Source organism: Oncorhynchus keta, chromosome 25 (assembly GCF_023373465.1).
Source record: "Oncorhynchus keta strain PuntledgeMale-10-30-2019 chromosome 25, Oket_V2, whole genome shotgun sequence".
In the NCBI taxonomy this organism is placed as follows: Eukaryota; Metazoa; Chordata; class Actinopteri; order Salmoniformes; family Salmonidae; genus Oncorhynchus; species Oncorhynchus keta.
In genome coordinates, this window is record NC_068445.1 from 11136462 (window position 1) to 11153854 (window position 17393).

The 17393-nt window shown below is 42.3% G+C and overlaps 1 protein-coding gene across 5 annotated transcripts; it reads right to left on the bottom strand.

Annotated features, from left to right (window-relative positions):
- Positions 1-987: 987 nt before the first annotated feature.
- LOC118358162 (phosphatidylinositol polyphosphate 5-phosphatase type IV-like) lies at positions 988-8708 on the bottom strand. Of its 5 annotated transcripts, none has more exons than XM_035735666.2 (11): positions 8590-8708; positions 5907-6799; positions 4873-4996; positions 4656-4753; positions 4442-4566; positions 4102-4221; positions 3868-3975; positions 3529-3690; positions 3260-3375; positions 2989-3125; positions 988-2817 (listed from the first exon to the last, which is right to left on the bottom strand). In XM_035735666.2, the coding sequence occupies exons 2-11, from the start codon at positions 6743-6745 to the stop codon at positions 2685-2687; spliced, it is 1962 nt and encodes a 653-aa protein (XP_035591559.1). In that variant the 5' UTR covers positions 6746-6799; positions 8590-8708; the 3' UTR covers positions 988-2684. The 5 variants fall into 5 exon arrangements, with proteins under 5 accessions (XP_035591559.1, XP_035591557.1, XP_035591560.1 ...); XM_035735664.2 differs by lacking the exon at positions 8590-8708 and adding an exon at positions 8321-8582; XM_035735667.2 differs by lacking the exon at positions 8590-8708 and adding an exon at positions 7976-8297.
- Positions 8709-17393: the final 8685 nt, after the last annotated feature.

Sequence of the window (17393 nt, forward strand, 5' to 3'; positions counted from 1 at the left end):
ACCTGTGTACAGTAGAGATAATGAGATGTTTGGATTAGTGTCACCAACATTGAGGCTGTTTCTTGAAGATAGGTACACATTGATGTACACATTGACTTCCACTTATCCAGACTGAAATTAGACCTACTGTATGATGCTGTGTAGTTATAGTATTGTCAATATTCTAAGCTATATTCTTTCATTCAACCCACTATATCACTGTTTTGACATACAAAATATTAAAATATTAAGAACACCATCCTAATTGAGTTTCACCCCCCTACAAGGTGTTGAAAGTGTTCCACAGGGATGCTGGCCCCATGTTGACTCCAATGCTTTGCACAATTGTCAACTTGGCTGGATGTCTTTTACGTGGTGAACCATTCTTGATACACGGGAAACTGTTGAGCTTGGAAAACCCAGCAGCATGCCAGTTTTTGACACACTCAAACCGGTACACCTGGCACCTACTACCATATCCCGTTCAAAGGCACTTAAATATTTTGTCTTGCCCTCTGAATGGCACACATACTCAATCCATGTCTCAATTGCCTCAAGGCTTAAAAATACTTCAACCTGTCCCCTTCATCTCCAGACTGATTGAAGCAGATTTAACAGGTGATAGTAGCTTTCACCTGGGCAGTATGTCATGGAAAGAGGAAGGTGTTCCTAATGTGTTGTACACTCAATGTATATCGTACTGTGTGTGTGAGAGCTGATATCCTTTCAGGTGCCAGAGAAATCTTTACATTTATTTCTCATTTCCAAAACTATATCGCTATATAGTGGTGTGTCTTCTCTACATTGTAATCATGTATTTAGCTTTTTCACTTTGTTTCAGAATACTGCCACAATCTTACATTTAATTTCAAACCAAGGTTTCTGTGCGTCCTTGAAAGTGAAAATAATGAATGTGATGACCTATATGTGTATCTGTATTCAGCCCAATTGGAGATTTGTTTCTGGTAAATTAAGAATTATTGCCATGAATTAGCATTTATAAAGCAATTATACTGCCCTTCTTTGAGGGATATTTAATGTCCACTTCAGATGACAGAAGAAAACATTTGTTTCACAATCTCAAAAATAAAACAGAAATAACATTCCAAACAGCTTGTGATGTTACATCACAAATCATGTTATAAAAGACCCACAGATATGGAGTCCTGAGAAAAATCACAAACAAGATCACAGGCACTTGCCCTGAGCGTTAAAGTGAATGACAACTCATGATTCACCATTACACCAGAACCATTGATCTCCATGCAATGAATCCTCTTCCCCTCGTTAGCACAATACAGTACATGGAAAGTATATATTTTTTTGATTAAGTTACATGAGTGCATTTAATTTAGTCACGACAGATGACATTAAGGCAATGAACCAGAGTTCAACCGCTCCAACACGATCCACATCACCATTGTAAAGGATGGTTCTGTATCCATTATGCGAGATATTAAACAATATGTTAATAAGCAAGATTTCACAAATATCAATCACACATGTTTTTTATACAATGCCAGAAAAGCCACCATGCCTTAATTCAATAAGCACCATACTTGCAGGAAATGTATGTTCATCAAGCAACATCAAAATAACTGAAATTCCCCTTAAATTTGATAGGGATAAGTCCATTTCTGTGAAATCATGGGTCAGTTGTTTCTTTACTGGAGGAAATCCAAGAACACCCCAAAAGTTTGGTATATCAAAGAAAGTGCTTTATACTGCTTAAGAGCTGTTTGATGAAAATGCATTGACAAGGCCTTTGAATACAGGTACACCAAGTAAAAAGTGACATTACATATGGACCATATCAACATGGCTTGTTAAATAAATGTACAAAATAAAAAATAAAAAAAGAACGTATTAAGTACAGTATGCTCAGAGCAACATCAGCCAACCAGCACACACGGGTGACTGATTACCTTTCAATCTTCAATGTCAGGTTCCCCAGTTCAGTCTTGTTTATAGAAGGTCTGTTATAAATAGACCAGTTTACTGCCGAGTCTGCAGACTGGAGTCTGTCTGAACTCAAGGTCCCTGCCTTCGAGAACAGCCCGTCAGAGACCCCCCCCCCAAACCACATGAGTGACAGTTCCAACAGCCCTCTGTAGGGGGTGCTCATGGATAAGCCTACGTGACTTCCATGACTCACAGGGAGATTCTCAATTGGGAAAAAGTCCGTCCTCTCCTCCCTGACCCGGAAAGCGATAAGTGGTCGAGGAGAGTGTCAATTCGTTAGTAGGCGAACGGAGGAGTCTGCTCATTACTTACTTCAGCAGAGGTTACACAATAGTATCCTGGGCTAGTGTTTTAATATCCACCACACCCCTTTTGAATCAGCTGTTGTTTTCTCAAAGGAGAAAAGTATGCACACATTTAAAAACTATACGCTACTTTTATCTTGAAAATGTCTCGCACAACTAGCTAAATGTGTATCTATTTACACATTTATTTGGGGATTCTACCATCAACATAATTTGCCTGATGACACACAAGTGGAGAACGAAAGTCATTTCATAAAAGCACATTTGTTTCTATGTTTCCTCTCCTCGATTACCTTTGACCTATTTTCAAAAGCAGGCGAGGATGCAAGGCCTCGGACAAAACCAACAGATTCTCCCACAGACTGGGCTGGAAGTGGAAACACAAGACTGGTTCCCTTTGGTCCCTCATGGCTGGGTCAGATTGATTCTGGTCCAGGTTCAGGAGATGGAGCAGATGGTGCTGCTGCCCTGGTCCTTTGTGGCTTCCCTTTTCTTCAGCTCTCTGGTGATCCTCCTCCTGATGCCCTCCAGGTACAGACTCCTGTCAAACTGGCCCGCTCCCAGAGGAATACTGAGAAACACACCAGACAGTGAACAACACATAAAGAGGGTTAACCAACTGTTCTGAATCTTGAGATTTTCGTTGACCGCACTTTTGGACACCTATTACTACGAGAAAGGTTAATAGTGTTGGAGCTGAAAGCTGCTGTAAACAGCTAAGAGAGGCAGGGGTGGGACTCACTTGTCTCTTCCAGGACGGAGTTTGACCTGGAACATGCCGATGACAGGCCGGTGGTCTGACGTCTTGATCATTGAACAGCTGGTGTACTTTATCACTTTGATGTCACCCACCTGCCTGTTCCTGAACAGTATTCTGTCCTAGAGCACACAGAGGAACAGTCAAATAAAACATTCATTTTTGTGTGTGTGTGTGTTTAAAACAAGCCAATAAAATAAAGCAAAGAGGCCTGCTTGTATGAATGACACAGGGTATCGCTGACGGTGACACGTACTGTGTATGAGGGAGTTCTCTGCTTAGAGGTGGTGTCATACACGTCACAGCCAACGTCAAATTTGTAGGTGGGGAGGAACTGAATCAGTGCTTCCTGGAAGCCTTTAAAGATGGAACCTGGAACAGAGCATAACACATTTGTACTCTATTGCCAAGTATCTGTCACAGTGAGCGTGGTAACAATACATTAAGATATCATCCACAATCTAATACATGTAATATTTGCATAAACCTCTAGTGTTAGAATGGTGTCGTTCCATGTAGACGTACCATCCTTCATTTCCTTGGAGAGTTGGTCATGGTGGAGAAGAGGACCCATGTCCACACCCTGGTTCTGGTTTAGAAGGGCCTCTACCTCCACACGGTCTTTACTCAGGCGGAAGTTAAAGTCCCCAAACCAAAAAACCTCATCAAACCGTGTTGTCACATCCGCTGAAAGACATAGTCATTATCAGTAACATTAACAATGTACTTATTGAGCACTTGTTGCATGAGGGAAACTACAGCATTTCTCCTCACATAATTAGGATGCTCTTCCAGATGTGACAGCAGTACTTCAATATAGTAGTAGTACTGCAATAAACAGCTCTGGTCTTTAAGAGTACTTACAGGATGTGGAGCGGTAAGGGTTGGTGTCTGGAAGAACTTTAGGCAGAGCAAGTGCTTCAACGATCTTGTTGTAGTCCAGAATCCTCTCGTACACTCTGGAATCTCCAGCTGGAACATAAGGACATTTATTAAATCGCCTAGTTAGCAGTGAGACTGTATCCAAAAGGCTTTCCACTTCCTGTTTACATTCACACGCAATAGCATCACCTCCTGAACAACAGAGGTGTCACTCACAGGTAAAATGGGAGGTGATGAAGAGGAAGGAAGTGCCAAAGAAGGTGAAGCCGATCCCCACGGCTCCTTTGGTTTTAATCTGAGACATGATGCGTGTTGTGACCGTGGCATGCTCCACTTCTGTTAGGAGGAGATGCGATGGTTACAGGGGCCAAATCAGATCACGTACTGTACACATAAAACGTGCAGTGGGTAGCCAGAGAGATCACCTTACAATGTTACCTCTCTTACAACATTTTAATTAGAGACAACCTTCTGAGATTTGTTGATGGGAAAGAACTGATTCACTCTCCTCTGAAAAAAAAACAGACAACTTGTAGTAGTGCCATTTGGGACGGACCTGAGCAGAACCAAATGAGGTCCCTCCTGACGAACACAGTGAGGTAGAGAACCCCGTGGGAGGCTGCGTAGAGCATGACGTAGTACGGCCCCAGAGTCTCCTGAAGACGGATCTCCCATTCCCTCCTGTGACACACACACACACAAAATATCAGCATAGAGTGCTGAAGACACGATTGATATAATGCAAACTGCTCTCATACACAGTCCTATACCGGTCTGGACATCCCTCCTGGACTCCGATGATGTAAAAGTCTTGTGCAAATTCAGAGTCTGTCGGGAGCAACAGATCATCTAGGTTGTTTGGAAGTCCCTGAAAATGATACGGAAGCGGTCATTTAAAAAAAATGTTTATCAAAGAGAGTGAGTGTAGAACTTGCATACAGATATTCAGGCTCTAGGCCTAATGTTGAACAGTAGGAGTGGTCCCACCTTCTCTCCATGCATGTTCCATGTGGCTATGTAGATGCCAACTCTCCTCTCTGGGAAATAGCGGTCCAGCTCCTCAGCGCCCAGAAGGGCACCACTGCCCAGCACGCTGCCCTCCAGAAAACTCCTGGAACACAATGAGGAAATGAACACTTCATAACCGGAGGTATAGCAGCACGGTTTTCCCTGCTTGCTCTAACAAACAGTTTGTATTCTTCGCTACTTTGAACCAAACCCATTTCAAATGTCTGGTAGGCTCCATTATACAAATTAAGTAGAATACACACACAATTCAAAGAACGCTGGATATTATTGGCGCTGAGGCACATTTCAAAACATAGGCTTCTTCCATAGCTGATAGTTGTCTGAAACATTTCAGATAAATCCCCCGATTCCTTGAACAGCTCCTTGCTGAGGCACAACATGTGTATTGAGACCCATCGTTGCACCCCAAATGGTGGCAAAAGCTATGCTGATTCACACACTCCCACCTGACAATTACCTCTGTCAGAGTGAGCACTTACATACCATAAGCCTCTGAGGCCTTCATTAAAGCAGCCAGTGTTGCTAGAGCACACACCAATGCTAATGCCCTAGCGGCAGATGTGGCACGGTAATAATTACAGCACAGTCTTCTTGGTTACAATTCACTGATGGTGAACGTGACTGCTCACAATAAGTTACAATAGCTCAAATGCCCATCTGTAGATCATGCAGAATATATTTAACTCAAGGCCCACCTCAAGTCTTACCATGAGATGTCATGTTCCACATCGCAGGAAGTACATGATTTTATCAATGAGATGGAGCATCACTTAAGACCATCTTCATTTTGGAGCTGCATCAAACAGTCAACGGATACTTTATACACTGTATTTAGATCATCCATTACAGTTTCAATGCCTTTAGAAAGCTATCAAGACTTATAGCACTCTGATACCGGTATGGTATCCAATACAGGTAGAGAAGGCTTCTGCAGGACGTATCTGGTCAGTTATCTGGAGAGGATATCATGAGTGAGAGGCGTGTAGTCCTACCTGTTCCTGACGTCCCTGGGTCTGATGGGGTTCAACACGCTGAAGGTGGACTTCATGGAGTTGACAGAGGTGTTGTCCAACACCATGTTATCCAGAAGCCGGCTGTCGCTCAGGTTCCTGTGCAGGTGCAGCCTCTCAGGCCCAGCTCTCCCCGGCACAATGCCATAATCCACGCAATCCCTGTCAATCCGATTAGCCGTCCTTAAGGACTCCGACGCCGAGGTCTGCTCCAGAGCAGGAAGTGGACCCGATGGCTGTAAGGGAGAGAGGCGTACCTTAAAGGGCCTCCCCCGCTGCTCCGCTGGGTCACCGTGGTGGTCGTGGGGCCTCCTCTCATACTCGGAGAGGCTCTGGCCCCTGGCTCTGAAGACAGGGGACCCTGTAGGAGTTAAGAGGGGTCCAACGATGGAGCCCTGTCCGTTCCTTAAGGTGGCAGCACCGCTCAAGGTGAACACACCTGTAACTGTCGAGTCCTCCTTAAGAGAGTCTGTGGAGGAACCAGTCTCAGCTGGGTCAGTCAGACTCTCCTGGCTGTGCTTAAGTCTTCTGCTTCTCACCTCCTCCATCGAACCGCTCTTCCCTCCTTTCGACAGTGCAGGGGGCTTGGGCAGCAGGGGCGGTCGCGGCTGGTAGAGACTGGTCTTGCTGCTTTGGTCTTGTACATCCTGAGGGAATTGCAGGGTGTCGATGAGCTTGGTGGGTTTGTTGTCCTCTGTAGAGGGGTTCACTGGCCTCTTGTCACTGCTAACTCCTGGATCCTTCCCACCAGGAGCTTCACGAGGTAACACTCCATCAGGCTGAGAGGGGCTGCTGTCCTCCCCATTCTCAGTCATCCTCATGCAAGGCTGCACCTTCTGTCATATGTCAGTCAGTACCATGGCATAGAAGGTCATCTAGAAAACAATTATAGCTACTGTACTATTAATGAGAATGGATTGACAATATTTCTAATTATATGTATGACTGTAAGTCGCTTTGGATAAAAGCGTCAGCTAAATGGCATATATATTATTATATTATTGTTACACTAGCTAGCTTGACACTTGCTATGTTACTTATCTTACACAAGCAATGACGCGAATTGATTAGCCCGACTAAGTTAGCTGCACATATGGTTGGCTCATATTAGCTAGCTAAATTACTGGAAGAGAAAACTCCACAGACAAAATAATAAACCGTAGTTACCTGTATATTTAACAGCTCAGTTTGCAGTAATGTTAACTGGATGCTAAAATTGCTAACTACTGTGATGACATGTAAAGCTAAGTAGCTAGCACGTTTGCGATAATGCTAGCTAGTTAGCTACATCATCGTAAACATGTGCTGCTAGAAAAGATAGGTCGCATAGTAAGGGCGCATAGTAAGCTGCTAACGTTAGCTATATAGCATTGAAATTCACATATAACAATCGCTAGATAGCTAGCAGAAACGCACTGGTGAAACGTTGTAGCCGCTAGCTCTGCTAGCTAATATTCTAACCTATGACAGAACGCTAGGAATATGGCAGTCTGGGAAAGACAAATGCATTAGACATGACACTACATTTAATCAACGTTAGATACCTGGGGAAAAGCGAAATCAAGTTTCGTCCATTACAACATTGTGAGAATATATCGTTAGAGGTAACGTTAACTAGCTAGCTATTTTTAGTTTAGCTCCCAACGCTAAACCAAACTTTCCACTTCTCTATGATCACCTGACATGGTTTTTCTTCTTCGTTGATGTTTATTGGCAGACTACATTCATAACGAGTATTGCCGCCACCTACTGTAAGGGGCAGTAAAAAAATACCCCAAAAACAAATTCATAACTAATTACCCAAAACACTAACCAAATTCACGCTACTATCCTGTATAAAATAAAATATACTACTCCTTCGGTCGGATTTCAGATCCCTACACAGGCTCATTGAACCTCTTCATTCAGTACGACCTGTAACATTTCGGCTGTATAGTCCTGGAGATCCAGAAATATATTTGCCGCCTTCACAATGATATCTAACTTAGATTTGTGTATTCATTTGACTAGTGCAATTTATCACTTGCGCTATAAAACGCAACTAAGTCCACCTTCTTCACTGTTAGTGTGTCGGGATCCGTCTCCTGCATGGCATTCACTGCAGACTGTGGGCCATCCACTACCATCTCATCTCTACTCACTCCTTCAGCTATTTTCACCGCCTCCACATAGGCGACCTGCTGGATAGCCCTGATCCTAGTTACTGCAATCTCATTCATCCTTACAGGGCACACCGGGAACGTGATTCCCATCACAATAACAACATGCTTCATCGGACTCTTCAACTGCTACATACAGTATTTATTACTTCGACAAACACTTGCCACGTGTCCAAACTTGTTAGAATTGTAACACTGCAGCGGCTTCTGTACTGTACATATGTTGTCACCGCATACCTCACATTTCCACGTTTGACATAAATCGGGTGAACCACTTAATCAAACCGATAGGCTTTGCTCCTTCTTTCCATCCATCATTTAATTCAAGCGACGTGCGTCTACCACTCCTGGGACGTTATCCCTTAACCCCACAGCCTCTATGTCAAACGAGACACGAGATGACACCTTTATCCGGAGCCCTACTCTGAAAATCACAGCTTTCCACGTCATACGTCAACATCTTGTAGAGCCACAGAGCTTTCTCCTTTTGCGCTTTCGACACTCACGATATCAACATCATACCGCTCATTGCCACTCTGACCGATTCCACTCTAACCATTTCGTCGTTCACCATCTTCGAGACCGCAAACGAGAAAACAAAACACACGTTGCTTGCATTGTAACGCCACCTACTGGTAACTAGTAATAGTAGTCGTACAACTACCCGAGCCACCCTGATCTCATGTCATGAGTTTACTGTACATAAATAGGTCGCTCATAAAATTAGGATGTAGAATATTAACATGGACATGAATGCTCTAAAAATTGTTTATTTCACATTCATTCGACATTACAAAGTATCAATGGCAGCCGATGCTGAATTATTTTATACAATTCACATACAAGAAAATAATCAACACAATATTAACTACAACTTTAAAATATATCTATTTTGGAAAACCATCAGAGCTAAGGGTAAAACAGAAATGGCAGTCCACAGCTCGCTGGTTGAGCAGTCTAGTTCTATGAAAGTATAAAAGGTCATCCATTTTGTTCAGCCAATTGTTTACAGACAGATTATTTCACTTATAATTCACTGTATCACAATTCCAGTGGGTCAGAAGTTTACATACACTAAGTTGACTGTGCCTTTAAACAGCTTGGAAAATTCCAGAAAATTATGTCATGAATTTAGAAGCTTCTGATAGGCTAATTGACCTCATTTGAGTCAATTGGAGGTACCTGTGGATGTATTTCAAGGCCTTCCTTCAAACTCAGTGCCTCTTTGCTTGACATCACGGGAAAATCAACAACAAAAAATAAGTCAAGACATCAGAAAAACAATTGTAGACCCCCACAAGTCTGGTTCATCATTGGGAGCAATTTCCAAATGCCTGAAGGTACCGACATAACCTGAAAGGCCGCTCAGCAAGGAGGAAGCCACTGCTCCAAAACCGCAATAAAAAAGCCAGACTATGGTTTGCAACTGAGCATGGGGACAAAGATCGTACTTTTTGGAGAAATGTCCTCTGGTCTGATGAAACAAAAATAGAACTGTTGGGCCATAATGACTATCGTTATGTTTGGAGGAAAAAGGGGGAGGCTTGCAAGCCGAAGAACACCATCCCAACAGTGAAGCAGGGGGTGGCAGCATCATGTTGTGGGGGTGATTTGCTGCAGGAGGGACTGGTGCCCTTCACAAAATAGATTGCATCATGAGGAGGAAAATTCTGTGGATATATTGAAGCAACATCTCAAGACATCAGTCAGGAAGTTAAAGCTTGGTCGCAAATGGGTCTTCCAAATGGACAATGACCCCAAGCATACTTCCAAAGTTGTGGCAAAATGGCTTAAGGACAACAAAGTCAAGGTATTGGAGTGGCCATCACAAAACCCTGACCTCAATCCCATAGAAAATTTGTGGGCAGAACTGAAAAAAGCGTGTGAAAGCAAGGAGGCCTTACAAACCTGACTAAGTTACACCAGCTGTGTCAGGAGGAATGGGATAAAATTCACCCATCTTATTGTGGGAAGCTTGTGGAAGGCTACCTGAAATGTTTGACCCAAGTGAAACAATTTCAAGGCAATACTAGCAAATACTAATTGAGTGTATGTAAACTTCTGACCCACTGGGAATGTGAGGAAAGAAATAAAAGCTGAAATAAATAATTCCCTCTACTACATTTCACATTCTTCAAATAAAGTGGTGTTCCTAACTGACCTAAGATAAGGAATTTGTATTCAGATTAAATGTCAGGAATTGTGAAAAACTGTGTTTAAATGTATTTGGCTAAGTAGTATTTAAACTTGACTGGGTGTGGTAACTCATATGTCTAAAGTTTAGTAAAGATGTTAGCTACAGTGGAACTCTTTATAAATGGAAGCATAGCAGTGTATCAACCTACAGTTGGGAAGTCGGAAGTTTACATACACCTTAGTCAAATACGTTTGAGTTACCACACCCGGTCTCAGGGATGGTTGACTGGAAACTCCTTTGGTCTCTACTGTTAGGTACGTCAGCTTTGACTTTTCTTGAACCTTATCTGTGGAACAATCTTCAAAATGTTCTTAAACGTGATGTTGTGGTGCCTCAAGGGGAATTCAGAAAGCTGATTAAAGACCATATTACTGATGAATGTGTTGTTGTTTTTTATGACTATATTTTTCTTTCTGCTTGCATTTAGTATTTATATTTTGATGTGTGTATTTTCTGTTAATTATTTAATTCAGGGCTCATCTGTAAAAGAGACCTTGGTCTCAGTAAACCCCCACGTTAAAAATATAGATTATATATCTTTTTTGAATTTACAATAAAATAAATCCAAATAGACTTGTCTGTTTGTTCAATGTATTCACACATAGCTACTGTAGCCTATATTTCTTTTTTAAATGACTTATTGTTGTTTATTTTTCCCAGTAAGCGCTTTGAGATTCTGTAATGAAAAGCGTTATAGAAAGTTGAATACATTATTAATTAAGTAAAATTTGTTGCAGCCAGAGACAACCTTTGCAATTGCACTTTTAACCAGAAGGTGTCATTATAGGGATGTGTACTGTAAGTGCAGCAAGTGTGGCTACTTGATTCACAATAACATGAAATACATCTGATTTAGCTCAATTATTGACTTGTACGTCATCTACACACATTCGCATATCCCATTTACAATGAAATAGTGGGTAGAGTGAAGAGAGCAGGTTTGCAGACTGTTGAGGACATGATTATTCAGCATACGGTCGACGAGGCTATTTACCCAGAGTAAATACAAAGGCCATTTTCTGAGCTGTTTGAGAACTGCTAAGTTCCTGTGTTTGCTCATGTTTAAAATGTTTATTGGCTCAATGATCCTGCAGCACAGAAGTGTTCTCCTGTGATTGAATCACAGTGCTTTATCTGAAATCCCAGCAAGCGCTCTGACATTGAGTCTCACCCTGGTAGAGAGCAGATGGATGCTGCAGCTGGCTTCATGCAACTCAGCTCGTGTTTGATATCGTCACCTTTTATGGCTCCCTCCTACAGTTGAAAGCGAGATGGCTAGGTTAGAGAGGACCTGGGAATCTTGACTAGAGAGGGTTCCATAATCCAGGGCATCTGTTCACTGTAAACAATGTTCTTTCATGACTGTAAGACTAAAAAGCCTGCCAATGATGTCACTCCATGATTATGAACTTCTGGATCATCTGTACCAGAGCTTATTATATATACACTAAAGATCTGGGGACCAGGCTACCTCATCTCCCCTACTGAGAATGATCCTTGCACAGTTCAAACATGTTTGAGAATACCACTTACACATAGCCTGTTGGTGTGGACCCAAAGGTCTCCCAAATAGGACTGTGTTCAGACATGCCTCTCTCTCCCAGTGTTTCCGACCCATTTTACAGAGCTGCTATATAGAGAGCCCTGGTGAAACTGGCAGCTGCATGTTGCAACAAGACTCTAGGTTAGGCGTGGGAATAAAAAATGATCTGGAAGCTCAAGGGACACGTATGCAGTTTAACCATGAAAAAGTAATCAGGGTCTGCTCACGGAAAAGGTTTTCCACAATGTCTGAATCTTCTGTATGCTGTATATGTACAGTGGCTCAGTTGGTAGAGCATGGCGCTTGTAACGCCAGGGTAGTGGGTTCGATTCCCGGGACCACCCATACGTAGAATGTATGCACACATGACTGTAAGTCGCTTTGGATAAAAGCGTCTGCTAAATGGCATATATAAGAAAAAGTAGGTGAACCCTTTGGAAATACCTGGTTTTCTGAATAAATTGGTCATAAAATGTAATCTGATCTTCATCTAGGTCACAACAACATACAAACACAGTCTGCTTAATCTAATAACACACAAACAATTATACGTTTTCATGTCTTTATTGAACACACAGTGTTAACACTCACAGTGCAGGGTGGAAAAAGTATGTATTAAACCCCTGGATTTAATAACAGGTTAACCCTCCTTTGGCAGCAATAACCTCAACCAAACGTTTTCTTTAGTTGCAGATCAGACCTGCACAACGGTCAGGAGGAATTTTGGACTATTCCTCTTTACAAAACTGTTTCAGTTCAGTAATATTCTTGGGATGTCTGGTGTGAACTGTTCTCTTGACGTCATTCCACAGCATCTCAATCGGGTTGAGGTCAGGACTCTGAATGGGCCACTCCAGAAGGCATATTTTCTTCTGTTGAAGCAATTTTGTTGTTAATTTACTTCTGTGTTTTGGGTCGTTGTTCAGTTGCATCACACAACTTCTGTTGAGCTTCAACTGGCGGACAGATAGTCTAACATTCTCCTGCAAAATGTCTTGATAAACTTGGGAATTCATTTTCCCATCGATGATAACAGGCTGTCCAGGCCCTGAGGCAGCAAAGCAGCCCCAAACCATGATGCTCCCTCCCTCCACCATACTTTACAGTTGGGATGAGTTTTTGATGTTGGTGTGCTGTGTCTTTTTATCTCCACACATACTATTGTGTGTTCCTTCCAAACAACTCGACTGTAGTTTCATCGGTCTACAGAATATTTTGCCAGTTGCGCTGTGGAACATCCAGGTGCACTTTTGCACAGTTTTTTTTGGACAGCAGTGTCTTCTTCCGTGGTTCCTCCCATGAACACCATTCTTGTTTAGTGTTTTATGTCTTGTAGACTCGTCAACAGAGATGTTAGCATGTCCCAGAGATTTCTGTAAGTCTTCAGCTGACACTCTAGGATTCTTCTTAACCTCATTAAGCATTCTGCTCTGGCTCTTGCAGTCATCTTTGCAGGACGGCCACTCCTAGGGAGAGTAGCAACAGCGCTGAACTTTCTCCATTTATAGACAGTTTGTCTTACCGTGGACTGATGAACATTAAAACTTTTAGAGATACTTTTGTAATCCTTTCCAGCATTATGCAAGTCAACAATTCTTAATCTTGGGTCTTCTGAGATCTCTTTTGTTCAAGGCATGGTTCACATCAGGAAATGCTTCTTGTGAAGAGCAAACTCAAATTTTGTGAGTGTTTTTTATAGGGCAAGGCAGCGCTAACCAACATCTCCAATCTCATCTCATTGATTGGACTCCAGGTTAGCTGACTCCTGACCCCAATTAGCTTTTGGAGAATCCATTAGCCCAGGGGTTCACACTTTTTCCAACCTACACTGAATGTTTAAATGTTTAAATTACAATCATTTGTGTTATTAGATTAAGCAGATTGTTTGTCTATTGTTGTGACTTAGATGAAGATCAGATCAAATTTGATGACCAATTTATGCAGAAATCCAGTTAATTCCAAAAGGTTCACATACTTTTCTTGTCACTGTATGCACTGGTATGTGAGCATATACTGTGTCGCCCCTCACCAAGAGACAACTGATCGACCTTCCCTGATAAAACATTGGAACTGTGGATCCACTCTTTGAATCATATTGTAGATCTTGTATAGATTTTGGAATCAAAATATTTTTGTCTGGAACCATAGTTTAGACTGTGACGATACTAATTGGAATTTCAAACATTGTGTCTGTAGTGCCATGTAGTAAACCTGGGAAGAATGTTTTAGATTCTTTGGTAATGTTAGCATTAGCAGCATTTGCTTGACTCCTATTCAAAGTTGCCATGCGGTGTAAACATTGACTTTGGCCACTTGATGTCGGTTTCTATCTTGGCCAGACTGTACAATTCCTTTTTACCCGTTTCTCATTATAAAAAACAATAACAGAGCAGTGCAGTGCAGTAAATACATCAGTGCTCATACAGACACACAAACACACCCACTCCATTCCATCCGTTTAAGGGTGAGAAAAGGACAAAGTTGTTCATTAAACTTCTCTATTGTACAGCAGTGTAATGGTCTCTCCCTCTCTCTCTCTCTCTCTCTCTCTCTCTCTCTCTCTCTCTCTCTCTCTCTCTCTCTCTCTCTCGCTCTCGCTCTCTCTCTTGAGAGGGCCGAGCGAGCGGGAATCGATGCGCTGATATGATATTCAGTCTAATGAGGATCAGAAACATCTTAATGAAGGCCCGTAATCCCGGTTTAATCCCTCATTACAGGCCAATCTGTATTCAGTGCTCCTACCTCTGCAGTCACGGCACATTGCCCTCGTTATTGTTCTCCCTCTCCCCATCCTTCACATAGGGCCACGCTCTCTTTGTCTTCTCTCGGTGTCAGTTATATTTGATCCCCTCATTAGACTTTAAGAAGAGAAGCGCTCCAGGGCTGAAAATAGTGCTTTTGTATGCACTTCTTATAGTATTAGTGGACTGAAATGGAAAATGAGACATATGCTTAATAACTCTAGACCAGTGTGGGACTGGGGCCTAGTATTGTTTAATCATTTTATCAAATTAAATGTTATAATGGAGTTTGAGTGGTGAGACTGGCTGGGCTTTGACCAGAAGTAAAGAGACACACTTCCGAATCATGTAATACTTACTGTATGTGTATGAACTTGGACAGTGTGACATTAGTAGTCAGACATATGGGCTTTTACAAAAGAAACCTCATCTTGAGAGTATCCTACATAAATTGTGTTCAAAACAGATATGACCCCTATAATGTGACACCATACACATGTATAGGACAACACACTTCTGACAGGACCACTGAAATCAATCAAACCTATGAAATCCAACCTGTCCAACCACATTGCTTTGCAAATACCTTTGCAAGGTAGACCCTTGTGAATGGAGCATGTTAACATATCCAAAGGGAATGTTGTTGGATGATATTTACCTTGTGACCAGTTCAAATATCGCAGTGAGGCGTTGGGTGTCTGAATGGAGGTGTGTGTATTGGTGATCTCTACTTCCTACAATAGTCCTGAACATGAAGGCCCTAGTTACGGGCTCCAGCTATAGGGCCGAGAGTTTTCCCAGGAAAAGTCAGGTCAGCTCACATGGTCAGGAAAAAACTCTGTGCTCTATTACACTACAACGTTAGAACCATTTTGTTGAGCCTTGTGGATGAGAATAGCAGCCGAACCTTGTGAAAACCAGCTTATCAACACCAAGGGCGTCTATTCCTGTCGGCCAATGCACGCGTCCCAATTTACACTAATGAAGGAGGTTAATGTTGAATGATATGGAGAGAGAGAGAGAGAGAGAGAGAGAGAGAGGTGTTGCAATGATCCACTGTTGGGGTGAGAGGACCATTTGTTTGGCGAGGACGTCGCTCTAGCTCAGCCATCATAAATACCTCGCCCTATTGCTTACGAGGGAGCCGGGGGAGAAAACATATAATGATAAATGAATCTCATTAAGAGTAAGAGTTGCTAAAAGCAGTAATGCAGCACAGACATGATGAGGTGAGGCCATAGGGAGACATCGGTACAGTTGTATCTGTGTGTGTCTGAAAGAAGATCAAAGGCATGTGTCTTTTGACCTGAGGAGGAATATCAGCATCAAGAGCCCTGCTTTATTTTTTGGGGGGGCAGATTCCCCATTTCTTCTCCAGCTAATGTCAGCATATAAGAGGAGTAAAAAAACAGTTTTTAAAAGACTGAAGAGGTGTAATTCAGAATTATCTCTACAATGAGGACCAGCACTGGCAATATTTTTGCAGTCAACAATTAAGTTCATATTTTATGTCAAATATACGTCATAAGTCATATTTGATCTGCACTTTGTTTTGAATAGAAACGCATTTACGTTTTGTTTTGTTGAACCCAAAGGGACAGTTGATATACAGTTGACTTTGTCACAACAAAGTTGTGTTCCCTTCCGAAGTTATTCCTTTCAAAACAGTGAGAACTCTGCAGGTCTTAATTTAGAGCTCTGTGTCACTTAACACTGCCTTACCAGTCAATCAAAACCAAAACACAGCCTGCTGATTTTCATTATATCCATATCCAATATCCACCTAATTTTCATGAGGGTAGGTTTTTATGAGGGTAGGTTTGTGCACGCACATCGAGTGGGCAAGGAACATTATCATTTATATCACCAAAAGGGGGTCAAAACAGGAAGAAAAACAACATCGTTGCTTATTGGAAGTTTATTGGAAACAAACCGTCAGGCAATGTGTAGTATATGATGGTGCCTTTAGGAACGTATAGGGTTTGTGAGCTGTGGAGGCACAGGTTAGAGATCCCCATACTTAATCACTGTGGCAGATCTCCCTCAGAGGGGATGTTTTTGCTCAAACATGCTTTGTGTAATCCACTCAGATTCCCTGCTTGCTTCCTTCCATGTTCCCATTCCCAATTTGCGTCGGAATGATCCAGGCAGATCTACGGGTCACCTGGCATGAACACTGCTCCACCCAAAATCACCAACTCTCAAACTCATCAACACCTAAACTTGGCTTCTTAAATTAAATGACTCCTACCTCAAATTCGAGGGTGTAATATTTAATTAGCATTTACTGTTCAGATATTATTTAAATTAAAGGGGCCCTCAGTGAACCTTAACTTGAATTTGCCTGTATTGCTTCATCCCATTATCCATCCCCCCACTCCCCTCCTCACTCTGGCTCTGCCCCTGCTCTGTTTACACTGGGCAAAGAGAGGAGCAGGTGCAGGCCTCAGGAGTATTGTGTGCGTGCGTGTGTTTGTGTGTGTGTGTGTGTGTGTGTGTGTGCGTGCGTGTGTGTGTGTGTGTTTGTGTGTGTGTGCTCTCAGAGAGAGCATGTGCCAGCAAAGACCCTGTACACTAATCACACATGATAGCATCTCCAGCAGAAAGACAACAGGTGCACGTTAGAGCCCCGGGCACTGGGCTGGCCAAACTGCCATAACCAGCCATGGTGACAGCACTCTCACTCAGACACATAAACACACTCTCTCTCTCTCTCTCTCTCTCTCTCTCTCTCTCTCTCTCTCTCTCTCTCTCACACACACATACGCATATTTTTCAAATCACATGGTTTTGAACATATTTAAAGTACAGTTGAAGTCGAAAGTTTAC